Source organism: Plecotus auritus (genome assembly GCF_963455305.1).
Source record: "Plecotus auritus genome assembly, chromosome: 6".
Taxonomy (NCBI): Eukaryota; Metazoa; Chordata; class Mammalia; order Chiroptera; family Vespertilionidae; genus Plecotus; species Plecotus auritus.
Window position 1 is genome coordinate 5439353 of NC_137773.1, and position 27582 is coordinate 5466934.

Here is a 27582-nt window from a genome sequence, read left to right on the forward strand (position 1 = left end):
TGAAGACCTAGCTCCCCTCAGCCGTCTGGAAGGATCTGGACTGAAGTTGTTTGCACATTTCCAGGCCAACTGAGTAACTGAGCTGCTACTTCGGGTTTGTTCTGCTCCTTAGAAACTGCCTTGGGGGTGGACCAAGGCAGACACCCCTCCCTCCGTCTGACATGGTATCACCCGCCTGCGCCATGGAAGACCTGGAGACCAGAGATGCCAAGACGCAGGCCTGCCCTGGAGCGCACGGTCCCGGGAAGGGAGGCACACGGAGGGACGTGGGAGAAGGAGAGAATCGAGGCTCTGCACAGGCTGCTGTGCCAGTCCAGCCACAAAGCTGGTCTTTCCGTCCCTCACAATCTCAGCAGGTAACACCGCCCCAGGCTTGTCTCCTCACTGTCCCTTTTCCCACCTGCCCACACCCCGGCACCTGACGCCTTTGGTCTAGGGCAGATCCCTTCAGGTGCCCACACCGATGAGCGATGAGCGAAAAGTAATCAGATAAGGACAAGAAAACGTGCAAACCACACATTTGGGTAGTTAGTGTTCTTTATGGTTTGCATGCACGTGGCTGTGATTTTTATCAGACGTGCTTCCTGCTGTATTTTTCCCTGATTTCCCAGGACAGAAGTCACTGCATCATAGGATCCTGGTGTCCTACCCGGGGCTCCATGGCCTCATGGGTCTCTGTTGCTGGAACATCCTTGAGAGCCATTGTTTTAAAAGACGGAGGTGGGATTTGGGGTCAAGTTCCAGCCTTGTCATTTCCTGGCTGTGTAACCTTGGACAGGTTTCTGGGCCTCATATATAAAATAGGAATGAGCCGAAACCGGTTTGGCTCAGTGGATAGAGCATCGGCCTGCGGACTCAGGGGTCCCAGGTTCGATTCCGGTCAAGGGCATGTACCATGGTTGCGGGCACATCCCCGGTGGGGCGTGTGTAGGAGGCAGCTGATCGATGTTTCTCATCGATGTTTCTAACTCTCTATCCCTCTCCCTTCCTCTCTGTAAAATATCAATAAAATATATTTAAAAAAATAAAAATAAAAAATAAAATAAAATAGGAATGACATCATCTACCTCGGAGGGCCCCGGGGAGGGTTAAAAGAGGTAACTATAAAATTACCCGGCGCACACCGATTATAATAAGCGTAGCTATGTGATCACTTCTTCAAGCGGCTGTCCCATTGTATCTGAGCTCCTCTGTGCCAGCCAGACCCTATGCTAGATGGTGGGCAGGGATCACGTCTAATTCAGCTACGCCTGCTGCCCATCGGGAGCCTGGCAGGACCAGCCGGACTTTCCGGTGGGCGAACACTCACGGCCATACCGGCCCACTTTGTGACTTCTGGCTGTTGCCCCCAAATAGAAAAAAACACACGAGGAAAGCAACGCGACACCTGAAGCCATCCAATCTGTCACCGCCACCCACTTGAAGGCCATCTCGGAAAGGGGCTTCGGCAAGTGGCAGGGGACAAATGTGCGTGGGTGGGCAGGAGGGGGCACTTCACACTTGCACGCTGTTGAACACCATCTGTTTATTCCCTTAGTGGAATTTTCTGGAAGAGCACAAAGCAGAAATCTGAGCAAGGTGGCCTGGGTGGCCGGAGAGGGGAGCGCGGGGCAGCCCGGTGGACATGCAGGAGGAGGAACCCTCCTGGGTCCAGGCTCAGGAAGAGCGGGTCCTTTCCTGACCACGAGATCCTGGAGGGGCAACTCCAAATAAGCCAGGAACTCGATCCTTAGAATTGCACTGGGGAGGCCCCCTCGCCCCTCCCCTCCACACCCTCAGACCCCCCTCACCCGCCCCCCACCGGCTGGACCCACCCCTCATTCCAGCCCACCCACAGCTGCCTCTGCAGCCGCCACATGACGACATCCTGGCCTACGCCCCTCTTCAGCAGCCTCTCTGAGGAGCTATTTGCAGAGGCCCCCACTTGGAGTCCGGGGCTTTACACACAAGTGTTTGGTTTTTAAAAAGAGAGAAAGAGAAGTCACAGCAGGTGCCCGCCCCGCCCTGCCCACGAGGGCTGCCGGGGTCTTTGTGCCGTGTGTCTGCCAGTGAACGTCATCCCCCCATCTGCTGTCCCTGTCCCGTGACAAGAGCGACTGGAGCTGCACAATGACGCCATCTGTCAGGGACAGCCAGCTGGCTCAAGCCAGACCCTGGTTGCCATGGCAACCAGGATGGTGTCATGGGGCCTTCAGCAAAAAATGACCAGCCTAATGATGTCAGGAGGTTCCCTGCAGCACGGCTCACGTGGGGGTGGAGGAGGGGCTGGTGGCCAGAGTCCTGGAGGCGGGGGGCCTCTGGGTAATGAAGGACAGGCTCCTCCCCTGCGCCCTCTTGGGACGCAACCCCCCCCCCCATGGAAGGAGGCCACCTGGCCCCCGCAGGACGGGCTGTGTGGGGCACTGTGCAGGTACTCTGCTGAAAGCCTCTCTCCTTCACTCAGCCGAGAACGCATCTCCTCACCCTTTCAGACGCACCCCCGGCTTTCCTTCTCAGCACCTTCCCACCCAGGGGGCCTGTGCCCACCTCTGTCCCCACCGCGCCTGGTGCCCACCAGCCGGGGAGCAGCTCGAGGGCCGAGATGATGTCTCATTCATCCACCTGGTTGTCCGGCACGTGGAAAATTCTAGCACATGCTCAGCGAATAAACGCAGCGGCTTCACTGCTCAGCCACTTGCCAGGGGCTGCAGCCCTCAGAGCCTCAGCGGTCTGGCATCACAGGCGCAAACAGGAAGGGGGATGAAGATCCTTCTCGGCCCTACAGCCAGGTGTGGGCACGGGGTTTCCCTGCCACTGTCAGGGCCGCAGACCACACCTGCAGAGGCACCTCCTGGTACCCTCGTTTACATCTTATTCTGAATCAGAGCCAAGACCTCCCCCCGGAGGGGCCGCTCCACGGGGCCTCGGGTAGAATCACTTGTTCACACATCCCGACTTTCGGGTCAAAGGGTTTGCGCGTCTCCCTCCCAAGTGGGTGGCCCGTGGCCCGTGGCCCGTGTACCGGGGAGAGCACGCAGGTCTCCCCCGCTCACTGCACAGCCTCCCCATCTCCACGGCAGCCCACCTTTCCCATCTGCCAGTCTGACAGGACCGAACTGGACTTGCTGCCTCTCCCCACTGCCAGTGCGGTCTCCTCTGTGAATGCCAGTCCTCACCCATTTTCCTTCTGATCACTTTTTTCTTACTGCTCTGTGGGGGTTCTTTACATGTAAATTCTTAAGCACATTCCTTCATTGGATGTGCGGCAAATACCTTTCCCTGTCTGGGTCTGGTGTTTTAAGTATGGCAAATGCCCTTCGTTGACTAGAAGTTCAAGTTTCTTATGGAGTCAGGGAACAGAACGGGCTGTTCTGAGGCTCAGAGAAACCAGATGTCTGACAGCCTCTCATCCACGTGGCTTTCTAGACCCGCGAAGAGCTTGAGTCCCACGCGGCCCTGGGGGAGTGGGGGTTGTTATTCCTATTCCGTAGGTTAGGAAACGGAGGCCTTTTTGCCTCCTGGCACCCACTCCTTGCAGTCTTTGTCCCTGGGGTCTGAGTGGGGCTGGCCAACTGGAGACTCCATTCATCCTTGTCCAGGCCCCAAGGATGGCATGGGCCCTGAGCCAGGCCAATGACAGCACTATCCTACCCAGGACGGGGGTGGAGTTACTGAGAAAGAGGCACTTCCTACTGGTAAATTCTGTTTGAAAACGAAGCCGGTGCCGAGGAACAGGGGTTGAAGGAAGGCCTATTGTGGACCATGTTTATGCCTGGATCCAGCCACGCCCGAGGCCTAACGACCCCCCTCAATCCAGCTCGCTGTGGGGTCCTGTCTCTTCTGTAGCTGAGTCAGAGCCAGAAATGCAAGTGCCAGGACTGGACCCCCGACCCTGACTCCTTATTCCAAGTGTGAAGAGTTGCAGAAGCGCATAAGGGCCTTCAGGCCTCAGTTTCCCAGTCTGGGAGGTAGGGGTAATCACCCATCGCTTCACTTCAGCCGCCTCTGGCTGACACCAAACACCTCCAGGCCTCTTGGCTGAAGCAGGGCACCGTGACCCTGCTGCCGTCCCCCAAGGACATTGTGAATGAGAGCCCAGGAAACCGTACACTCGGTAATGAGGCTCCAAGAAGAATGACATCACCTTGAAGCTGTCTCCACTGGCAGAGACAATGGCAAAGAAGGAAAAAAAAAAAAAAAAAAAAAGGGACAGGCAGGAAGGAACGAAAGAAAAACCCTATGCTATCAGCAGCTCTGGTTGGAAAACAGCCACAGGAAGGAAAGCGAGTTACCTAAGTCTTCACTGCCAACTTTACCCAGCAAAGGAGAAATTACCCTGCCAGCACTAATACCCATAAAAGTGAAAAACTGGAGGAAACCAGGAACATCGAATGGAGCCGCATACAGATCTGCGTAAGAAATGAGATGCGTGGCATTCCCCGCTGGAAAACATTTTCTTGATGAACCACCAACGATACTGATGTGATTCTGATGACAGTTCTGAACGTGGCAGGGATCAAAGCCTCCTGTTGTACAGCCCGCGCACCCGGTCCTGGGGGCTGTGCCACTTCCGTAAGAACCAGTGGAGGCGCCAGGAGCAGGACCCCCCACGGCAGGCGCCCCGCCCACTCACCGTGGTGATGAACCTGTACAGGGGCTGCCGTCTCTCTGTGTACTTGACCGTGATGGGGCTGAGGTCGTAGCGGAACCAGATGGCAGGGATGATGCGGCCCGTGTGGCTGTAGGCGACGTACTCCTGGGGTGGGAGAAGAGACGGGGGGTGAGGGGGGGAGGTGCGGAGGGCATGAGATTCAGGCACACAAACCACATCTCACAGTGGGTGGGGGTGGATGACAGGGGTTCCCCCTGCCACCCACGAGAATGGGCCTTCCTCCCTCTCTCTCCCTGGGAGCCAGATGCACCGGCCCCTCCTCTCACACCCCTGCCCCAGAGCCTTTGCCGTCAGCGTTGGTCTGGACGGGCATCGCTGCCGGGGGCATTTTGACCTTGGCTGCCTGGAAACTGTCCATATTTTGATCCCAGAAGCAGTGCCAGAATAAAAGTAAGAATCTGAGAGCAGAAAGAAAAAAGGGTAAGTGTGATTTGGGCTCATTCTGAATAAAGGCCTCTCTCCCGCTTCCTGGGCCATGCAAAATCCATTCATTCATTCAGCAAGTTCCTAAGCGCCTCTCTTGTTTGCAGGCGCCATGCTGGCGGCTGGGGACCCCAAGGGAGCGAGCCCTGCCCCATCCCCAGGGGTGTCACTGTCTGGGGAAGGCAGATGTAACAATATGTGCAGCCCTGGCCAGTTTGGCTCAGTGGATAGAGCATCGGCCTGCGGACTGAAGGGTCCCAGGTTCGATTCCGGCCAAGGGCACATGCCTGGGTTGCGGGCTCCATCCCCAGTGGGGAGCGTGCAGGAGGCAGCCAATCCGTGATTCTCTCTCATCATTGATGTTTCTATCTCTCTCTCCCTCTCCCTTCCTCTCTGAAATAAAGAAATATATTTTAAAAAAAATGTGCAATACTGCGACACCACGCACGCTGTGACCGAGGGACACGGAGTCCTGCAGGGGCCACGGGACAAGTGACCAAGTCTCCCCAGGGCGTCGGAAGGCTCAGTGAGGAGGGCACATTCCATGCCACACGTGACATCCTGAGGAGTGTGTGTGTGTGACACAGAGGGGTGCGTCTGAGACCACGTGGGAAGAAGGAACACACGGACTGGAAAGCCAGGGGGCTCGGCCCACAACCTGCCTCCCAGGAAGGCACCGCTGGGGCCGAAAGGATGCTAAGGGCCTGAGTGGGCCGTGGGCCCTCTCTGGTCTGGGTGCCTTGGGAGGCCGAAAACCTCTGGGCTCCCCTCAGTCATCTCCAACATCTGGAGACCAAGCTGGACCCCCAGGGCACCCCCAACCCCAAACGCTGGGCCGGATCTGAGGCTTCTCCTGGGGATGAGCCCGAGCCCCACCTCTCTGTTCACCATCCCCGATTGGCACAGCCCTACTCGCTCTGGGGCAAGCTGGGGCCAAGGCCACAGAGGGAGCTGAGCAAGCTGTTCCGGGCGCTGGGCCCTGGCCAACCCCTCAGGGGAAGGAGCCTTGGGCAAAACAAGATCAGCTTTCTCCAGGGGAGCGGACGGGGCAGGGTGACTGTCTGGGTCATAGCCTGGGGCTGAGGGTCAGAGAGAAATAATGAAAAAACAGCAGCATGTGTCCAAAGCCTTATCCAATGCCTGGCGTTAAAGGCATCGCCTCATTTGACAGTGGTCTGATGGGGGGGGGGGGCTCATCTTACAAATGAGTAAACTGAGGCACCAGGTGGTGATGTGGCTTAGGGACTGAGCCGGGTCGGGACCGGCTGTCTCCACCACGGCTCACGACTTCTGCTCAGACTCCCCCACGTTCACCCAGCTGTCAGCCCCTGAGGGTGACAATGGCACGCCCTCCAAGAAGCAGACAACGGAAGAAACATCAGCACGGGCGGGTCAGAGCAGAGAGACCTCAGGTCACCCACAGATGGAGGAATGCCCGGCCCCGCAGACTCTTGCCCCTTGTCCAGAAGGAACGGCGATGGGACCAGGAGGCCAGGCTCTGGAGCCCGAGGAGAAGCCGGTTCTAAACCCCACGTGGCTACTTTGTAGCTGGACTACCTTTCTGTGTCTCAGTGGCCAAATCTGTGAAATGGGGACAATAATCGTCCCGATGTCAGAGCTGTCATGATGACTGAAAAAGATGGTGGCGGTAGAGAGCTTAGCATCGTGTCCAACCCATTATAGGTGCTCAATAAATGAGAGCGACTACGCTATTATTATTACTAATTGAGCGAAACACTTACCACTCACAAGGGGTTTGGGCAGCCCTGGACCAGATGAAAAAGGAGAGTCCTGGTGGTAAAGGGGTCTCGTGGGGGGACCTCAACCAATGAGCTTCAGGCATTCATGGCCCACTGGCAGGCAGGGTCCTCTCCCGGGCAGCCCTCGGCCCTCGGCTGGAAACCACTGTTGGTCACCCCATCCCGCTGGCTCTGACCACGCCCTGCCTCCCCGAGGCCTGCCTGCTTCTCTGGGACTTTGAGTGTTGGGGTCCTGGGACATTCCTGTTAACCTGGAATGTTAACAGGCCATCGGGGTGATTCAAGAGCCAAAGCGTCTGTCATGTGCTGACCAATCAGGGGCCAGGTGCAGGGCTGTGGAGCCGGCTGTAATGCCTGGACCTTGGTGGGAGGCCGCCTGCCTGCTCTTTCTCAAATTGTCCCCCGACACGTGTAGCCTCTGCTCTCGGCAGCAGAGGGCGCTGTTGCACGCCGCCAGGCCCCGCCGCCCGTACCTTGTTGGCCACTGTGTACTGGTAAGAGTACCGCTGCTTGCCACTCTTGTCTTCGTAAACTGTGGGCACGATCTTCAAGATGTAGTCGTGGGAGGCGAGGGCTGCGGGAAGGACACAGCAGAATGAAGCTGGTGGCAGCTCTAGGTCATTTCAACCTTCCACCAGCGTGGCTGGCATCGCTGGTGACTGGGGGGTTGGGTCGGGGCTCAGCCTCCACATTTTCATCCCCGAACGGGTGACCCCGCTTCCTCTTCTCCCTCTGACACCAGGAACTGGAAGACTCCACCTGTCGGGATGGTTACTCCTGTATTTAATATTAAAATCCAGGGAACAACGCAATGCCCATTGCCAGGGCAGCCTATGGGGTGGGTGCTGGGCCAGGCCATTTGCCAAGAGGAACTGTTACGTAAAAAGAACCACGTTACGTAACCGGGCGAATAACGTGTTTCCGTGCATGGGGGGCGGGGAAGGCCCACGCTCTCCACATGCAAAAACACACAGAAGCATTTTCTGGAAAGATACCCAAAGAACGATTAGCAGCCTTCGCCTCCGGGGAAGGAGGCAGGATGTGATAAAGATCGCATTTCCCTGTTGCACCCTCTGGTCCTGTTTGAATATTGTTACTTTTGACACAAACCGGGTTGAGGTTTTAAAAAGAAAGAGCCCACACACTAGAAAAACGTCATCTATGAAGAATTAAATTTCTTTCCCCATTTTCAGTGAATGGGAGATCCATGCTCCCTCCACCAGGCCCTGTCACAGAATTCACGGTAACTGTCACCTCCACCCCCTGGATGGGGAGGCCGCAGGGGCCAGAGACCAGCTTGACTCATCTCTGCGTCCCCAGAACCCGGCGCAGGGCCTGGTACGGAGCGGACAGAGGCAAATGCTTACTGAATGAATGAACGGATGGAGGGATGACTGGTCAGAGGCATGAATGGGAGAGCAGATGAATCAGCTTCTGATAAGCATGAGGTAACCGGAATCCAACAGGAGCCGCAGAGCGCTGGCCCGAAGCTGCCAAGTAGCACCCAGGGAAGGCATGAACTTCCTTGGGCCTTCTGGGATGCTGAGGGAAGCAGCTCAGGGACCCGTCCATTACTGCCTTCTGGAACCTCCAGTCAGGGCCCCTGGAGCCGGAACAACACAGAAGTGCAGACCCGCGGGTTCTAACCCTGGTCTCCTGGCTGAGTCAGCCCTGAGCCTTGCACTCATCTTCTGTACGAGGTGGGGTGTGGGGGGGTGCAGATGGTGTGCACGGCCTTTTCCTGCTAACGCCAAGTCTCAGGAAGGAAAGAAGGAAGGAAGGGACAGCGCTGCCTGGACTGTCTTCAGACCTGACGCCTCTGCAAATCTGGGGAGAACTCTGCAGCCTCAGGGCTAAGCGCATGACGACCCCAAGAGTCCTTGGCTGAACCCCGAGTGGTCCTCAGGTAGCAAAGCACTGGAGTCACCCAGAAAAGGCAGACATCTGCCTTGCCTCCCCCACCCCCCCCCACCCCCGCCAAAGATTCCTGCTCAGTGGGCCTAGAGCAGGGGTGGGCAAACTTTTTGACTCGAGGGCCACAATGGGTTCTTAAACTGGACCGGAGGGCCGGAACAAAAGCATGGATGGAGTGTTTGTGTGAACTAATATAAATTCAAAGTAAAGGAGCGGAGGGGAGAGCAAGAGAACCCTCCGCTCTTTCGGCTCAGCGGGCTGGATAGAACAGCCGAACGGGCCGGATCCGGCCCGCGGGCCGTAGTTTGCCCATGGCTGGCCTAGAGTGCGGCTCAGAACCTGTCTGCACTTTAAACCAGGAGCCCACACTTGGAATACAGTGCTCCGATGCCCACCACCTGGGGTTAAAACCCTGAAGGCCTGGAAATCACACCTGCAGTAGTGCCACGAAAAGGAAGGGAGGTCACCGGGAAAGCGCGGGGGGGGGGGGGGGGGAGTGGGGGGGTGGTGGGAGGAGGAAGAGGGTGAAGGGGCCGGATATAAGGTGATGGAAGGAGACTGGACTCGGGGCGGGCGGGGGGGTGAGCCGTCAATGGAGTACAGATATTGGCCTATAAAGCCGCAGACCTGACATGTCCTATAATGTCATTAACCAATGTTCACACAAACAAGGTACAAACACGTTGAAAACGGTTCTGTTAAAACAGAGGGTCATACAGAAAAGACAGAAAAGCCACTCACAAAGCCACCAGCACGGGAAACCGAGGACTGGCATTCTGGTGTAGAAACTAGGACTGATACAGAGTTTGTTTATGTTTTCCTGAAACAGGACCGTGCTGTACCTTTGTCTAAGAACGGGACACCACAGACCCCAGAGCGCAGGACCCACGCACTGTCGTATCCCCTGGCACAGTGCCTGGCACATAGTAGGCGCTCAGTACATGTTTGCTGCCTGGATGCCAGCAAGGCTCTGACACACTGCGGTCAGGGTCAGCGAGGGCCCGCCTCCCGCGGCAAGGCCACGTACGATGGACTCAACCAAGCCCCCCGGCTAGACACAGACGCTGTTCCTCCTCTTCCCTCCTGTAAACAATGACCTAATGAACACCGTTTTCCTAAGTCCTCGGACACGCTTAATTATTCCCTTGGTTCTTATTTCCTTAGCTTACTCTCTCCTGTGCACCATTGATGATGCAGACGCAATGACCATTTCTGAAGGCCTTTGACACAAGTTGCCCAATGTTCGCTACAGCACCTCACGCTCCCACACGGATTCCCTCTCGGCTGACCCCTCCTAGGGGCTTGCGAAGGCCCACCCACCCTCCTGCCCTTCACACATCTTATTAAGGAAAAGCGCAAACACGTAAAAAGCCGGGGACCGTGTAACGAACTCCCACGTGCTCATTCCCCAGAGTCAGCAACTAACAGTGGCCAGTTTTGCTTCATCTCTTCCCCACTGCTCTTCTGCCCCCGTTTTATGTTGAAGTTCATCCCAGACATCACGTCAAGTCATCCACACATAAGAACTCCTGGAAAAAAAACAGCCGCCGCCACCACCACCACCACCACCACAATGCCACCATTACAGCTCAAACATCAACCACCAGTATCTTCAAAGAGAGTGGGCTGAGCTAAGAAGAAAAACAGGTTTGTTCCTTAGGAGGAGTGGGGTTTACTGTAGATAAGGTAATCAGGGAGGGCCTCTCTGAGGTGGCGGCATTTGCGCTGACCCTGAATGACAACAAGCAGCCCCAGCGGGAAGACCCAAGGGAAACAGGGACCCTCAAAGGCAAAGGCCCAGCAGGGCGGCCCAGTTTGAGGAAATAAAATCCAGCCTCTGCTGCCCGACCTAAGGCATTTTTCTTGCCATGAGCGTAGCTTTCGTTAACTGCAAGGTTTTCTGCCTTGCACCCCTGGGGCCCCCTTGAGACAACACGCTGCCCTTACACAGACCCATGATGACTCCCCACCGTTCGTGACCCTCGCATGAACACAAGGGGCATGTGGCTGCTGGAGGCGGTACCCATGCGCACGGAGCGCTGGGAAGCCACTGGGCAACATAGAGCCGATGCCACAGACACCAGCCGTTACCGTCAGGGTGAAAAACGAGAGGCAGACCTTCCCCAAGAAAAGACAACGCCTGAATCCAGCCTGGCAGAGCTGGCCGGCGGCAACCGGGCCTCCGCCTCCGTCACCGCGGGGAACACTGTACCACATGCGGGGACGCAATAGGCGGAGCACGTGGCGCTCTGAAGAAATGGCTTCTGTGTGTGGATGGACAAGAACTCACGGGGCACAGAGAGCGAACAGGGCAGTTCCTGGGGGGCAGCTCGGGGGGGTGCCTTCTCTTGCTTAGATTTCTGACGATTAAAAGTAAGAAACAGTAAGAAGCCTGGCCGGTATGGCTCAGTGGTTGAGCGATGACCTATGAACCAGGAGGTCACGGTTCGATTCCTGGTCAAGGCACATGCCCCGGTTGTGGGGGTGATCCCCAGTGGGGGGCATGCAGGAGGCAGCCGATCAGTGATTCTCTCTCATCATTGATGTTCCTATCTCTCTCCCTCCCTCTCTCCCTTCCTCTCTGAGATCAATTTAAAAAGAAAAAGAAACGATAAGAAAAGCCGTGTGGATGAAAAAAGGTGAGCTCAGGTGAGGCCATTAGAAAAGGCCAGGTAACCTGTCCTGCGGGACCCAGCGGGGGACAGGCCTCCCAGGCTGGTGCTGTGCACGTGTCCGAGGCCCCGAGCGAGGGCGCACCCCTGCGTGTAGGTGTGCGTGCTTTGGGCCGGTGTGTGAAGGCGCGGTACGCTCTTTAATCAGGGCCGAAGTGCCGGGGAGCTGAGGCGGGAGAGGGCTCGGGGTGGGGGCATCTGTGGGTGGGTGGGAGGGGTTCAAGCAGGAAGAGGGGGTGGGGGAGGTGGCCCGGGTGGCCAGACCTGACTGAGCTGCCCACAGACCTGTTCCCACGGTGCCACGTGGTCTGGGATGAATTCTGGCTCTGCCGTCACTCCCTGTGGGATGTCAGGTGACTAGCTCAACTAGGGACAATTAATTACACAGCTGTCAGGACGGCAGTGACGACACAGCGGCTGGCATTCACTGACACTCCCGGTGCGCCTGGGGCTGCCACACTTTCCCGGGAACAGGCCACTCTCCCCTTCCCTGTGGGATGGGTGATGCCACCTCCCCCAGGCCCGCCGTGGGGAGAAGCCGAGCAGCCTGGCTCCCCGTGCGGCCGAGAACGGCGCCGCCCTCCCCGCTCCCTCCCGGCTGCTCGGGGTCCGGGGGCTGGAGGCGGCTCCAGGCGGATACGTACGGTTGGAGGTGAGTCTGTCTGCTCCTCCAAGCGCATTGAAGGCTCCGTGGACGTTCTGCACCTGCGGAGAAGCACAGCGAGGAGGCCTCAGGAGGCCGCCGCCGCCTCCAGGCCCGGCCCTGGCTGTGAGGGACGGCCACGTGCCACCGGGTGCAGGGACCTCGTGGTCTCTGTGTTTGCTGCCATGAGCAAGAAACTGCTGGGCGGGGCGGGGCTGGCCTGCTGGAGGGGCCTCTGGATCAGCAGCCAGGACTCTCGACACTTCCTTCACCACGCTCACCCTATCCAACGGCGTGGGCCCGAGCAGTCAGGCCGAGGGGGCCGTGCAGGGGAGTGGGCGGGCTGGTCCGTGGAGCCGGACAGATCTGCTGGGAGACCCTGGACAAGTGGCTTCTCTGGCCCCAGCGCCATGTCTGTCAAATGTGGGCCCCCCTCCCACCTCCTAAGGCTGCACGGACAGACAGGAAGCGCTAGCGCTTAGCACTCGCTCAGGAAAAGTGAGGCCCTTTCCACAGGCCCCAGGTCTGAACCCGAGGTCCAAGGCCAGCGCGCTGTGGCAGCCGCGTGCTCAAGAGAAATGAACTGGAGAGGCTGTGGATGGAGCAGAGGATCGAAGGGGGCGACCCCTCCGGAGGGCATCGCTCTGTGCCCAGGAAGGACAGATGGCTCCGGGGACACAGCCCGTGTGCCCATCCCGGGCCACGCCACTGTGGTGTGGTTGCTCACCTGTAGCGTGTCCCCGAAGGAGAGCTTGTGGATGACGTGGGTCATGTCCGGGTTCTGGGGCTGGGCCGAGGCACTGTGTGTGGACACGTGGAAGTTGCCGGGGACCTGGGGAGAGAGGCGAGTGCCAGGAGGTCGGTGGGCTGCCCCCAAGGAGGGGGGGGGTGCAAGGCTTCCCCCTAGAGTTGGACACGTTTGGATATGGACACAGGTCGGTCAGGCCACGAGACTCTGAGGAGCCACAGCCCCCCATCTGAGCCCCAGGTTCCTCGTCTGCAGACGGCGGCAGTGACAGAGCTACCCGAAGAGCTGCTGGGGGCTGGGGGAGCGCATGCCCGCTGGGCACCTGGCACAAGGCCGCGGCTCCAATCACCATCACCTCCCTGGCTGCTGGCGCCACAGTGGGTGAGGGGACGACCTTCAGGCTTGCAGCCCAGGGGGGCTCCCTCAAACTCCGAAGCAACACTGTCACCCACGAGAGGAGGAAATGTCGCTTCTTTTGCAATCACGCCTGTTTCAAACACGTGGCTCTCTCTCAGGAAGGCCCGTCTTCGCTGGGGCCTGAGCTGTGGGCTGACATGGGAGGAACCTGGCCAACAGGACGTGGCCCGGCCGCGGCGAGCTCACAGTGGAGTGGCTAGCATGGAGCCTGGGCCCTGGGCCCAGGGAGCTGGGAGGAGGAGGTGGAGGCAGCCAGGGGTCCTGGGTGAGCGGGAATGACAGCTCGGTCACATCTCCTGGGAGGGGCACATCGCCCGCTCCAGGGGCCCAGGGACCGTGACAGAGCTCCACACAGGGGCCAGGCTGGCCCCACTTCCTAGCTGGGGGCCTTGGGCAGGGTCAGTAGCTACTCTGTGCCTCAGTTTCCCCATCAGCAAAATGGGGATGATAACCACAAGGGTTCCTGGGAGGAGTCAATGAGGTGACGAGTGCAAGCCGAGGGCGGGTGTCGCTGGGTTGGGTTCGCAGGATGGACGGACGTGTTTGTCGTCAGAGCCGAGAGGGGACCCTCCCGAAGAGGGCCCAGCATGTCACAGCCAGGGCCTGGGCAAGAGCCACTGCGTTTAGACGTATTTTAAACGTGCCCGGCTGGCGTGGCTCAGTGGTTGAGCGTTGACCTATGAACCAGGAGGTCAGGGTTCAATTCCCGGTCAGGGCACATGCCCGGGTTGTGGGCTTGATCCCCAGTGGGGAAGAGGGGCAGGTGCGCATGCAGGAGGCAGCCGGACAATGATTCTCTCTCATCATTGATGTTTCTATCTCTCCCTCTCCATTCCTCTTTCTGAAATCAATAAAAATATGTATGTATTAAAAACATACTTTAAACATCACTTTTACTTCTGTAAATAATACCTGGATACATCCCCATTATAAAAAACTCACATGATGTAGTCAGGACTACAGTCCCCATCACCTTCCACCCCCGGAAATAAGACACCCGTGGCGTCTGACGTGTCCTTCAGGGCTTCTCTGCACGGTGACGTGGGCCCCGGGGACGTGGGCAGAGTTCAGAATCGTGTTTGGGGCCGGGGCCTCACGTCCCAGAGTTAAGTGAGTCAAGGAGGCCAGCCCCTGCGCATCTGCCACCCGCTGCCACCCCTCGGGCTGTGACTCAGTGACCCGCGCCCCTCCACACAGAATCCATCACAGGTGGCTGACTCATGCCAGCACACACTGGGCCGGAGAAAGAAAAGTTGACGTTTTCAGAGCCCGTGACTTAGGAACCTGCGTCAGTGCCTCTGATGGATTTTAAAAATATAGAGAAGAGGCCAGGCCCCAAGCCCCCGCCGATCCTGCCAGCCCCCTGGGGCGCCGGGTGAGTAAGCGGGGAGTCTGGGCTGCCGGTGCAGCTTGGAACATGTGACCTCTGACATCTGGCTGCTGGCCAGCTTCCTGATGGGGAGATAAGGAGGCCACACCACGCGGCAAGCGTAAGCCTGATGCTGCGAGATAAAGGTGGGGCCGGCTGTAAACCTCACCCGCCCGTCAGCATGGCGGGCTTTCTTATCCGAGCACCCCTTGACTGTGAGCCCCTCAAAAGCATGAACCATTCACCTGTCAAGGGTGGGGGCAGAGGCTGGCCCGAGCTGTGCTCTGCAGTGAATGACACGCTGGTCATGCCACCTGTGGCCGAGGTGTCGGCAAGAGGAAGCAACGGGGGACCAGGGGCAGGAGCGGGAGTCGGGTGCTGGGATACCAGGGTCAGAACGCTTTTCAGCCACCAGAACCGAAGGTCACCAGCACTGGGACTCCGCCCACCCATTCCACACTTTGCCCCTGAGCTGATAACCTCCCCTGGGACTGGGAAGGTGCTTGATAAAAGTTTTTGGAATGAATGAATGTGTAACAGCTCACTTACTCCTCACACAAACATTGTGAAGGGAGGGGTATCATTAGATGATTATCATCACCCCACCCTCAACCTAAAGATGTAAAAACCAAGGCTAAGCCCAGCGGCCGGGATGGCTCAAGGGTTGAGTGTCAACCTATGAACCAGAAGGTCACAGTTCGATTCTCCATCATGGCACGTGCCCGGGTTGCAGACTTCACCCTCGGTGTAGGGCGTGCAAAAGGCAGCTGATCAGTGATTCTCTCTCATCATTGATGTTTCTCTCTCTCTCTCTCTCCCTTCCACTTTGAAATCAATAAAAATAATTTTTTTGGGGGAAAAAAAACAATAAAAACAACGGAGGCTAAGATGGGTTGAGTGACTTGGAGGGCGCTGCTTGGCCAAGGGGGATGGAGCTGGGATGCAAATGCAGGGCTCAGGGCTGCCAATGCTGTCGTCTTCTCACCTCTCCTACTCCCCCCGCCCCCAAACCCCCGCCTGCTCCAGCCAGCAGGGACCCTGAACCCCAGGGAGCCTGGATCCCCCACACAGACTCTCAGCAGGAATTGCCAGACCTGGGTGTTAACCCCACTCGCTGGGAATGCCTGGGGGAGGCGAGTGGGTGCACAGCTCTACCATCGGTTTCTAGGGAGGCAGAGGACCGAGGGGTGGGCCCTGGGTCTCTGTACCTTGTTGATGCTGAACTGGCCCTCGAAGCGGCAGCCCGCCCCGTTGTTCAGCGGGATCTTCATGGAGTTGTCGATGTGCCCCACTTCATGCCTGCCCATCTCATCCTGGATGTCCAGACCGACCACTGCGAGAGCCAAGGAGGGGAGAGTCACAGTCGTCAGAGAAACGGGGTGAAGGACCAGCCCCCTCCTCCATCCACTCCATGGACAGGCGGGGCTGGGCTCAAGGTCTGGGGCCCAGAATCACAGAGGGGACGTCAGCCATCGGAAGAGGAGAAAGTGACCCTGGACTAAGAGGGAGCTAGCCGCCCCCCATACTCCCCCCCGCTGCTGCCCTGTCTGTGGCTGGAAAGGACGAGGGAAATAAATGAGGAAGCAGCAGCTCATGGGCTAGTGATGGAGGACTGTGGGGTGCAGGGGGACAGCAGCTAATGGGGCTAGTGATGGAGGACTGTGGGGTGCAGGGGGGCAGCAGCTCATGGGGCTAGTGATGGAGGACTGTGGGGTGCAGGGGGGCAGCAGCTCATGGGGCTAGTGATGGAGGACTGTGGGGTGCAGAGGGGCAGCAGCTAATGGGTCTAGTGATGGAGGACTGTGGGTGCAGGGGGGCAGCTGCTAATGGGGCTAGTGATGGAGGACTGTGGGGTGCAGGGGTAACACTCTGCTAGGTAGAGGCTGCAGGCAGGCAGCAGAGGGTCAGGGTTAGGAGGAGGTTGGAGGCCTGGCCCTGTCAGCCTTTACCAACCCTGGCAGAGGCTCTTCATCGCTCTAGGCCTCCGTTTCCTCCTTGGGAAATGGGGCGATAACAATTAAGCCTTCCTTGGTGAATCACGAGGCTCCGACGGTTCATATGCATAGAAAACGCTTAGAACAGGGTCCAACGCACAGGAGTGGCAAGTGCTTAATGAACTTTAGCACTCCATGGACCTCCGTCAGTCTCTGGGTTCCCTGGTTAAACCGGCTCATTCATTCATTCATTCCTCATTCTTCATCCATTCACTCATTCACCCCTTCCTTTACCCCATGCCTGTTCCTCCAGGCCCGCCCTGCAGGAGCTCAGGCACTTGCTGGGGTTGCTCAGTTCACTGGATGGGAAACCTGGGGAGTCCAGGTCCTCGACTCCAGTGTGACTCCACCACCTCTGTGACTCAGCTTCCCAGCCTGGAAAACGGGCAGGTGCACACCAACTGCTTGTCCTGAGAGGGTCCAAGTGGCAAGGTGGTGGTGGGGGGGTCCCCATAAACTACAGAAATGCAGGAATTTCCCTGAGGAGAATTCTAGGACGGAGGTTGCCATGTAGAGAAAGGGCAGCCGGAAGCAACGTTTTAAGTGAGCTCATCTTAAAAGGGAACAGCCCCGATTCCTCCGTGGAGACGGAGACGCGGACCAGGGCCCATCCAGAGAAGAGAATGGGATGCAGCCTTTGACGAGGATGCTCCTGGGTCTGCAGGACATGGGCGTAAGGCTCGCGCAGCGGGTCCCCGTTTGAGTCGGCAGTTCCATCCCAGGAGCCTGTCTCCCAGATGCCCACGTGACCAGGCGTGTGCAGGAGGCTCTCCGGGCAACCTTATTTGAAACTGTGACAACTGGAAGCAACCCAGCTGCCCGTCGACGGCGCCTGGTCAATGGGACAGACTCCTCGGGAATGCTGGGCAGCAGGGACGTGGGAGAGGCCGCGCAGGGCAGGGCTGTGGCCACGAGTGTGGGGCTGCACCTCGGACAAGTTACCTAACCTCTCTGTGCTTCGGGGTCCTCCTCCAGCCTACGTGTCTGAGGATGAGGAAACATTAAAACAGCACTTACTAGGCGCTAGACCAGGGGTGGGCAAACTTTCTGACTCGAGGGCCACAATGGGTTCTTAAACTGGACCGGAGGGCCGGAACAAAAGCATGGATGGAGTGTTTGTGTGAACTAATATAAATTCAAAGTAAAGGAGCGGAGGGGAGAGCAAGAGAACCCTCCGCTCTTTCGGCTCCGCGGGCCGGATAGAACAGCCGAACGGGCCGGATCTGGCCCGCGGGCCGTAGTTTGCCCACGGCTGCGCTAGACTCTCTTCGAGGTGCCTTTTAGGTAAGAATGTTCCCTCTGGACATCCCTGTGAGGAAAGTCACATTATCAGACCCATCCTTTGTGGGGGGAGACACTGAGGCACAGAGAGGTTAAGTAACTTGCCTGTGATCTCACAGCTAAGAAATGAAGCTTGGATCGGAACCCATGGGGCCCACATGCCCTTCAGAACACCTCTCGCCCTAACACAGCTAAAGTGTTCGCGGCGGGGCCAGGCCCGGACTCCGAGCTGCATCGATGCCAGCTGTGGTTCTTGTTTCGCTAATCCTATGAGGGATCGAAGAACAGCTCCAAGATATGAGCTGGAACACGAAACCCCAAAAGGTCCCATACCGCTGGGTCTCAATGACGGAAAAAGAAAAGAAAGAACGTTGACAGGCAGGCCGGCAGACAGACAGACCGACACAGGGGTGGGGGGAGGGGTCCCCACTGCTGGCAGAGGCCTCTTTTACTTTTTTTCTTGGTCTATTTCTGTATTTTGAACATGTACCTTATTAAGAAATTTAAAAAAAAATGTATTCCTGTATTAGTTGTGTAACCAAAAAAGCCGATCGTGTGAAAAGCAGGATATGAGACTGCACAGGCAGCATGAGCTCAGCCGGTTTAGAAATGTACGGAAGGGAGAGCCAGCGGGACGGAACGGCCTGGAACGTCAGCGAGGCCGTCGTGGGGGTGAAGGATGGGCCATTTCTCCGCTCGCTGCGGCTCTGGGTTTTCCGAGGTACAATGACGAGCACACATTTGTTTCCTATAATATAAACTTGCAGTTCTCTTTGAAAAATTCCAGGGTGTGGAGCTCCAAGCAGGAGCCACGGGGGTCGGGTGCTGGCCCCGCAGAGGGGCGGGACCCCAGGAGCCAGCGCGGCCGCCGCTGGAGGCCGCTGGCCCCTCTTGGGCCGCTGCCTGGAGCTGGGATGGAGCCTAGAACCACATCCCTCCCCTCCCCTGTCCCACTGGTCCCAGGCCTCTGGCCTAAGAATTTCCTTGTTCCAGAGACATGACCAGTTCCTGAATGAGAAGCTGCCAGATGAGTTATTTTTCTAAGAGAAAGAGGATAAAACAAAAATAAAGCCGACCTATTTCAACAGGTTCCCTGGCTCGGGGCCCACTGTGGATTCAGGGTTGTGATGCAATTCTCAGCAAAAGCAGTAACAGGGCTGACACCCTATCTTTGCCTGCAGACCCGCCCAGGGTGCTGCCCTTCAATAGGAACGCAGGGGGTTACGTGCCAGGCTGGAACAGAGGAACTTCTAGAACCCCAGTCCCGGAGGGGACACCCAGTCCACTTGCCCACAAGCCTAAGAACCAGCTTACCACATCCTCTCCACAGCTTCGGGCAATAGATAGCACCAAGCCCATTTTACAGATGAGGAAACTGAGGTCGGGAGAGGTTGCCTTAGCCAGCGTCACACAGTTTTACTGACCAAAAGAGCCAGAATCTGATGACACACACCGCTCTTCCAATGAGTTCTGTTTATACAAATAATTCATTCTCTTGGTTGAAACAAACGAAACCGACAAAATAAGAGTGTGGCCGAAACCGGTTTGGCTCAGTGGATAGAGCGTCGGCCTGTGGACTGAAGGGTCCCGGGTTCGATTCCAGTCAAGGGCATGTACCTTGGTTGCGGGCACATCCCCAGTAGGGGGTGTGCAGGAGGCAGCTGATCGATGTTTCTCTCTCATCGATGTTTCTAGCTCTCTATCCCTCTCCCTTCCTCTCTGTAAAATATCAATAAAATATATTTAAAAAAATAAATAAATAAGAGTGTGAAGTAAAAAAAGGAAGCTTCCCGGCAGCTGCTGACAGCTCGGAGCTGCATCCCTTCCCAGGTGACTACTCCTGGCTGGTTGGAGGCCTTGAGATGCTTGGGGGGTTAAAGGACCCCCACCCATCACCCACACACCACCCTGCAGCCGTTCGTCAAAGATATCAAGGATGCGGATAATAACAGCCCGGCCTCTTGCTACCAGGAGGGACAATCACACGCCACACTTCTCTGGGTGTCCCCTCGCCTCCCTGACGCCCTTCTGAGAGCCCTCCCTCAATCAGCCATTTGCAGGGAACCTAACTCTGCGTCTCTGACCTGAGAGACATCCTCCCCGCCGCGCCCCCGCCACACACACATGGCTACTCTCCAGAAGTAACCCCCGTTAGCAATTTCTTGCTTTTTATCCCAGAATGCACCAAGTGCATCCACATGTGATCCCATTCTCCCCGCAAGAGTGGGGAGAATGCCATGCTACCTGTGGCTGGCAGCCTTGCGCCGTTCGCTTAGCTGGCCCCGGCTGTCTCACCAATTGTGCACCCAAGCTCTGCCTACACGGGGAGGGGGTGCGCGGGGGCTGCTGGGAATACTCACGGTCACAGTGCAAGTTGGGTAGACTGATGTTCAGGCTGACGTCGATTTTGCCCCCGCTGTCCTTGTCCGGGTCATCGACGTACAGCTCGTTCACACTGAGGGAGACAAGCGCAGAAGCCCTGGCTGAGATGGGGCAGGGCAGCCGGGACCACCTGGCGTGGTGACTCCTGCTCCGAGGGCCTGCACTCCCTCCGGGGAGCCTGCACCTGCTCAGGTACAGCCAGCGGGGCTGCCGTCCCACGGCTGGCGATGGCAGGTGCCCCCCAAAAGCTGGCCTAGCACTTGGAGGCAAGAGCAGAGGAGTCGGATTCAAGCTCCAATCCCGGCCCGGCCTCTCCCTGTGGGAACTCAGCAGCTGTCCCCTCTGTGAACACGGCTGTTACATGGGGTGTGAATGGAGCCGTGTGAACACGCCAGTGAGAACTGCGGGCCTTCCCAGGGACCAGAGCGTGGCCCCCGCAGGCACACGGCACCTTCTTGCCTCCTCTGTCCTTTTTTTTTTTTTTTTAATATATGTTTATTGATTGCAGAGAGGAAGGGAGATGGAGAGGTCGGCAGCCTCCTGCACGCCCCCTGTTGGGGATCGAGCCCGCAACTCGGGCATGTGCCCTGACCAGGAGTCAATCCGGGACCCCCTGGTTCATAGGTTGATGCTCAACCACTGAGCCACACTGGCTGTGCCCTTCCTCCTCTCTTGAGCGCCCCTCCCACCCCGACTGTCACAAACCCTGGGCGGGTTCCAGGTCTGAGAACACCGGAGCGATGTCGCCGTGTCTCGTGGCTGCCGCAACCACTGTCAGAAAGTTAGTGGCTTAAAAGGCAAGGACGCTCCCGGAGGTCAGAAGTCTAGACGCGTTCTGCAGGGGAGAGGGCATTTTCCTGCCTTTTCCGGAGTCCAGAGGCCGCTCAGCCCGCAGCCCCTTCCTCTCTCCCCAGCCGGCCAGTGGCATGTCCTCCCCTCTCACCGCCTCCCTTCCTCCGAGAAGCCCTCTGTGGTTTCACCCTGCCCCCCTGCACAACCCAGGGTCACCTCCCATCTCAAGACCCTCAACATACGAGTAATCACACTGTAAGGTCCCTTTGCCGCATGAGGTAAGAGTCACCAGTTTCAGGGCGGGGGATGGGACACTCTGGGTGGGGGGAGGCATAGGGTCAGGGCAGGTGGCTCTAAGGACAGCCGTGACACCTTGCTGTTGGGGACAACAGCCACACACTGGGATCCGTGAGCGACGCGCATCCATTCAACCTGTACGTCTGAGCACCCGGCCTGGCGGGCCCTGGAGTGAGAGAGGACCCAGACGCCGTGGTCTCGGCCCTCATGGGGCTCAGACACCCCCGCCTCCTGGGTAAACAGCCAACCAGGGGACTGCCTTGATGGAAAGACAGGGCCGGCCGTCGTGGCTGCCCTGGGGAAAGTGGCTGGCAAGACTGCTCTGAGGAGGTGGCCACGGACACCTGCGGGTGAGGAGCTGTCCTGACAAGGAGGGAGGGGGTCTCTCGGACAGCAGGGCAGAGGCCTGGGAGGGAGAGGGCCACGGCTCCTTGGGGAACCCCATGGAGGTCGCTGGCTGCAGTGTGGAGCAGAGGGAAGCAGGGGTGCCAGAGGACGGGCGGGGGCCAGGTCGGGCGGGCTCCGAGGCCACGCGGAGGCTTCGCACTTGAACCTGAGCCCAGCGTCACGGTTAGGCTGCACGTTATAGCCTCCCTCTGTCTGCCATAAGGAAGGCTGACCGAGGGGCCGCCATGCCTTCGGAGACCCGGCGGAGGCTGCTGCGGTGCAGGTGATGGAGGGCGCCTGGCCCGGGTGTGGTGGGGATGGAGAGGTGGGGAGGGGTGCCAGAGCAGGCGGGCTCGCTGATGGACAGGGCGGGACGTCTCCTTCTGGAACCGTTCCTAGGAAGAGAAGCGGGCGGTGGGAGGGAAAGGCACTGGGTTCCATGTGGCTGCTGAGCTCGAGGTGCCTTGGAAGACATCCCTGGGGAGCCGGGTCGGACGCCTGGTTCCCAGAGAGCGCCCTCCATGGGAGGGAGCCGAATCTACAGGCCTCGTGGGCAGCTACGGGCAGTGCCAGGCGGCCCCTGGGGTCCTGGGCACAGGCTGTACATAAAGGACTGCGGCTCTAACCAGTCCGACTCTGAGAGAGCCTCGTCGGTGGCCACTTCTTGGGGAAAGAGTGAGTCAGGCCAGGGCGAGGGCGTTTTGTTTTTACGAAGATCCTGCCTTTGTGCCCCAGCCCCGAGTGTGAAACGGTGGGCGCTCAATTAATAAGAAACGGTGGGCTCACTCACAACACACACCCGGGGCCACGAGAGTTCCCAGAAACGAGAGCGAGGCCGGCACAGCTCAGCCTTCAGATGGCTGGGCCTCCAGCCCATCAAGCCGGGAACGGCCCAGTCGGGTCTGTGGGCATTCACGTGGTCCCGCCTGCCCCTGCGGAATGTCCTGATCCCCATTCCACAGGCAGGAAACTGAGGCTCAGAGAGGGTGAGTCCCTTCCCCAAGGTCACACAGCGGGAAATGGCCAAGCTGCAACCCCAACCCGGCCAGGTCTGCCTTCTGCCCGAGCTCCAGGGCTCCCTCGGCCTCCTCCTCCTTGTCCTCAGCATCCAGGGTCAACGGGGAAAACGAGGGGGGGGGGGGGGCCCTGGTCCTCTGGGGCCACAGCGTGTGGGGTGGCGAGACAAGGGCCTGTGCTTGGCAGGCTTGTTGGCCCGCATCAAAGAACAGGAAGGACCAATGAGCCAGGGGGAGGAGCGGACAGGATCGCAGGGGGTGATGCGGGAGGACGGACGGACGTCTCAGGGCCAAATGCTTCAGTCACCTGTGGCCCGATTCCCACCCCAGCCTCACGTCGCAACTCAGGGGGGTTGTTGGATAACGAGACTTTGGGGTGATTAACAGAATGGTCACCCGGTCACCGAGGGAGAGCCCCAGCCTCCCTTCCCAGCCCAGGGAGACTCTTCCTTGAAGCTGCTCGCCTCTCCCACCTGGGAGGCGGGGCCCCAGCAGCCCTGAGGGATTGTGGGGTGATGTCATTCCTTGGCAATGCTCGGGAGGTGACCTCAGCTCCCAGAGCCAGGTGAGCCTCAGGTGTGGCGCCGAGGTGAGCACGCCCTGGAGGCCCCTGCGGGAAGCCCCTCCCAGCCCAGGGGCCCCGGCTCCCCAGACAGAGGGGCCGAGGGGCCGAGGGGCCGAGGGGCCGGGGAGGCTGGAAAACCCACTCCCTGCCGAGCTCGGGCCAGTGTGGTTACGTGAGGCTGGAGCTGGCTGCTCCCAGGCGCCTTCCTGAAGGGCCCGGGGCTGTGGGATGAACGGCACGGCCACCTGTGCCGCCCGATGAGGTCAATACAGCCACCTTCCGAGCGAGTCCCAGGCAACGTTCCAGGCTGCGGGCTTCCTGCCGCCCAGCCGGCGCCGCAAGCCCACCCACGGTGTCACCCCAGGGGCCTGCCGGCTGGCTCACCGCATTGGCATTGCCGGGGCTGAGCTGCTTTTCACAGGTGACTTTAAAAGCCCATTTGGAGCGAAAATTAGCTTTGTATGGATTCACCGACGTTCGGGGACTCTAGTGGGCCTGGTTCTTCCTGTCACTGGTGAGGGCGATGAGAAGACCCTGGGGCAGCGACAGGCAGATGTGGGCTCACCCCCTGGCTCTGCCACTGAGAAGCTGGGGGGCCAGGGACAAGTTGCTTCACCTCTCTGAGCCTGTAGAACTTTCTATGAAGTGTAAAGACAGGCCTCATTAGCCCGGCCAGCGTGTGAGAGCCTTGACCTGTGAACCAGGAGGTCACGGTTCGATTCCCGGTCAGGGCACAGGCCCTGGTTGTGGTTCAATCCCCAGTGTGGGGCGTGCAGGAGGCAGCTGGTGAATGCTTCTCTCTCATCAAGGATGTTTCTCTCTCTCTCCCTCTCTGAAATCAATAAAAAAAATATACTAAAAAAACATAAAGACAGGGAGAATTAATCTATGGTAGCGGAAGTCAGAATAGTGGTGGGGTGGCTACTGACTGAGAGGGGGGAAGGGAACCTCCCAGCTCATGGAAATGTGTTGTCTGGTCGAGGTGATGGTGACGTGGATGTAGGGGTGATGGTGACGTGGATGTAGGGGTGATGGTGACGTGGACGTGGGGGTGATGGTGACGTGGACGTGGGAGTGATGGTGACGTGGACGTAGGGGTGATGGTGATGTGGATGTGGGAGTGATGGTGACGTGGATGTAGGGGTGATGGTGACGTGGATGTGGGAGTGATGGTGACGTGGATGTAGGGGTGATGGTGACGTGGATGTAGGGGTGATGGTGACGTGGATGTAGGGGTGATGGTGACATGGATGTGGGAGTGATGGTGACGTGGATGTAGGGGTGATGGTGACATGGATGTGGGAGTAATGGTGACGTGGATGTAGGGGTGATGGTGGATATAGGGGTGATGGTGGATGTAGGGGTGATGGTGACGTGGATGTGATGGTGACATGGACGTGGGGGTGATGTGGACGTGGGGGTGACATGGACGTGATGGTGACGTGGACGTGATGGTAACGTGGATGTGGGGTGATGGTGACGTGGACGTGGGGGTGATGTGGACGTGATGGTGACGTGGACGTGGGGTGATGGTGACGTGGACGTGGGGGTGATGGTGACATGGACGTGGGGTGATGGTGACGTGGATGTCATGTAAATATAGGCAAACATTCATCAAGTCTCATCTTCAAGATCTGTGCACTTTGCCGTCTCTAGGCTATAGCCGCCTCACTAAAAAAAAGGAAAGGAAACAGGAAGGAGGGGAGGGAGGAAAAGAGGGAAGGAGAAAGACAGACAGACAAAAACGGGCTATGGATTCCAGCTACTTCCAGGGCTGTGTGAGGGCTGGCCATAAGGTGGCAGGCTGCCCGCGCAGGGGTGTCTGTCACTCACTTAACTCTGGTAGACAGCATCATGGTGGAAGTCCAGGCTCTTGGGGTCAAATCCTGGCTCTGCCACCTCCTGGCTGACTGACGTTGGCCAAGGGGCTTTGCCATCAGCCTTTGTTTCCCCAGATGTAAGACGGGGGCAACCACAGACGTGGCACAACCTTAGTAAACAGCACATGCTCCATAAATGTCTACTACTTTTACTGCGATTATTAGCATCAGTGTTCACTGAGCTGATAATAACAGGCATAGCAACAGTATCCAGGGTGCTGTGGTGAGGATTCAATGTGCTCATGTGTGGCCCGGCCAGCGTGGCTCAGTGGTTGAGCGCCGACCTATGAACCAGGAGGTCATGGTTCGATTCCCGGTCAAGGGCACATGCCCAAGTTTCCAGCTTGATCCCCAGTGGGGGGTGTGTAGGAGGCAGCCGATGAATGATTCTCTCACATCATTGATGTTTCTATCACTCTCTCCCTTCCCCTTCCTCTCTGAAATCAATAAAAAATATATTTAAAATAATAAATACATAAATAAATGTGCTCACGTGTGTAGGGCGCCGAGCACAGCCCTGGTAAGTTCCAGGCCCGCGTAAAAGCTGGCCTCTCTTATAACGATCAGAGGAGACGTCCCCGTCCTGGGCTCCCGGAAGGTGCGGGGCTCCCCCAGGCCGTATCCCATTTAATACGCAGGACTAGCCCGGGTTCAATAGGGGTTACATTTTCTTTTCACAGGACGAAACCACAGTGCCATATCCTTTCCACTGAGTGACACAGGGTGGGTGGGACAGCAATCAATGGAAAACTGAGGCGCAAGGGGCGCCCACGTAGACCTGTGATGCAGGTGTCACCATCTTACTGATAATCGTCAGGGGCTCACCCCCACCCACGGCCCCAATAGCCACAGGGTCTGGGGGTGCTCAGGGATTCCACTCCCTTTGTGCCCCCAAAGCCTCCCTCTGCCACCACCCGCCACTCCCCACGCGCGCAGCAGCTGACTCCCCCACGAGACGAGGGCTGAGCCGCCAGCACAGAGCAGGGGTTCGCCGTCCCTGCAGACGGAATGAACGGGGGCGGTAACCAGCGGCAAGGGTGGAGTGGGGGGCACATTCCAGGTGGGGGACACCAGACAGCGTCAGGGAGTCTGCGGATGGCGTGGGGGGTGGAGGGGGGGTGAGCCTTAGCCATGTAGGGAGAGGAGAGCGGAACTGGGGAGGTGTGTGTGGGAGCGTAGGCGGAATGTAATGGAGGGCCTTGAGATTCTCGGCTGAGGCGTGAGTCCGATGACATCTCTGGAAAACAATTTTATTTGCTTTTAAAAGAGCACTCGAATAGTTCGGATTCCTGCCCAAAGTCCCTGACCTCCGTGCTTCACAAGTGGGTTTAATGGAAACTTACACAGCAGTGAGGCCCCAAGCAAGGGCTGGGGTGGGAGGGGAGGGGAGAGACGCAGGTTATGCAAGCGAGCGCGCAGCGTTGTACGCCCTGACCATCCCAGGTGTCATGATGCCCCCCAAATCAGCCCTTCGCAGACACCCAGTCCTGCCCCCACGCCTTCTCCACAGCCGCTGTGCTAGGCCCCTCGGCCCCTCTGCCCCGGGTCATCGCCAGCCTCCTCACCTGGGCCCTGGCCTCCGGGGTCACCTCTTCTGAAGAGGTGAGCTTTAGAGGCATGAACCTGACCCTGCCGCTGGGCTGAGGCCTGCAGCCTCCCGCTGCTCCTTCGCGTGACTACCGTGGCTCCCCACCCGGCCCGGCTCCCCAGCCAGGACCCAGGGTGGGTCTCTGGGCTCCGAGGGAAAAGTCAGATCCTCCTCCTGTTAAGCTACTGGCCTCCTCGCTCTGGGCCTGCCAGGGGAGCTGCGAGGACATGGGTCACGGCAACCTGCCAGTTCCCACTGGGCGGGCGGTGGCCTCCTGCAGTGCCAACTGCTCGGCCACCTCACCTGGAGGGAGCATCCAAGTCCCAGTCAACTATTCTGACCGAGAAGCAGCGGCTGCAGGCGCCCGGGGAGCCAAAATGCTCGGGGCGGAAAAGGGTGGGAGACAGGCCAGGCGATGCTCTGGCTCCACCACGTACTAACTCCCTGCGGTTTTAGCCTCCCGGTGCCTCAGTTTCCCCAGCGGTAAAGTGGGGCTAACGCGAACCGTAGTGCCCACTTCGAGGGATTTTGTGAGACGGAATGAGCTGATCATCGTAAATTGCTAACCTGGGTGGCTGGCACCGGGTCGCCTACGGTATACGTTCAGAACTGGAAATTACGAGGCGTTGTATTATGCTGCAAATTGTCAACGGAGAGGTCCAGCTGCTCGTTTCTTACTAGAAATCCTCATCAGGTTAATAATTAAGAGCAGCCAGAGGTGGGCAGTCAAAGGCTGGAATGTTCCGTGGCCACATTCTCCAAGGTAGAGGGGCGGGGGGTGCTTGCTGCCCCGGAAAGTCAGG

The 27582-nt window shown here is 58.3% G+C and overlaps 1 protein-coding gene across 1 annotated transcript in view; it reads right to left on the reverse strand.

Annotated features, from left to right (window-relative positions):
- ERGIC1 (endoplasmic reticulum-golgi intermediate compartment 1) overlaps positions 1-27582 on the reverse strand; it is an 85527-nt gene that overhangs the window by 8057 nt on the left and 49888 nt on the right. Inside the window, exons 4-9 of the mRNA XM_080676861.1 lie at positions 20233-20327; positions 15806-15930; positions 12791-12895; positions 12065-12125; positions 7308-7408; positions 4613-4735 (exon numbers count right to left, since the gene is read on the reverse strand). Of these exons, the coding sequence (XP_080532987.1) occupies positions 4613-4735; positions 7308-7408; positions 12065-12125; positions 12791-12895; positions 15806-15930; positions 20233-20327 (610 nt within the window). The remainder of the gene's footprint in view (positions 1-4612; positions 4736-7307; positions 7409-12064; positions 12126-12790; positions 12896-15805; positions 15931-20232; positions 20328-27582) is intronic.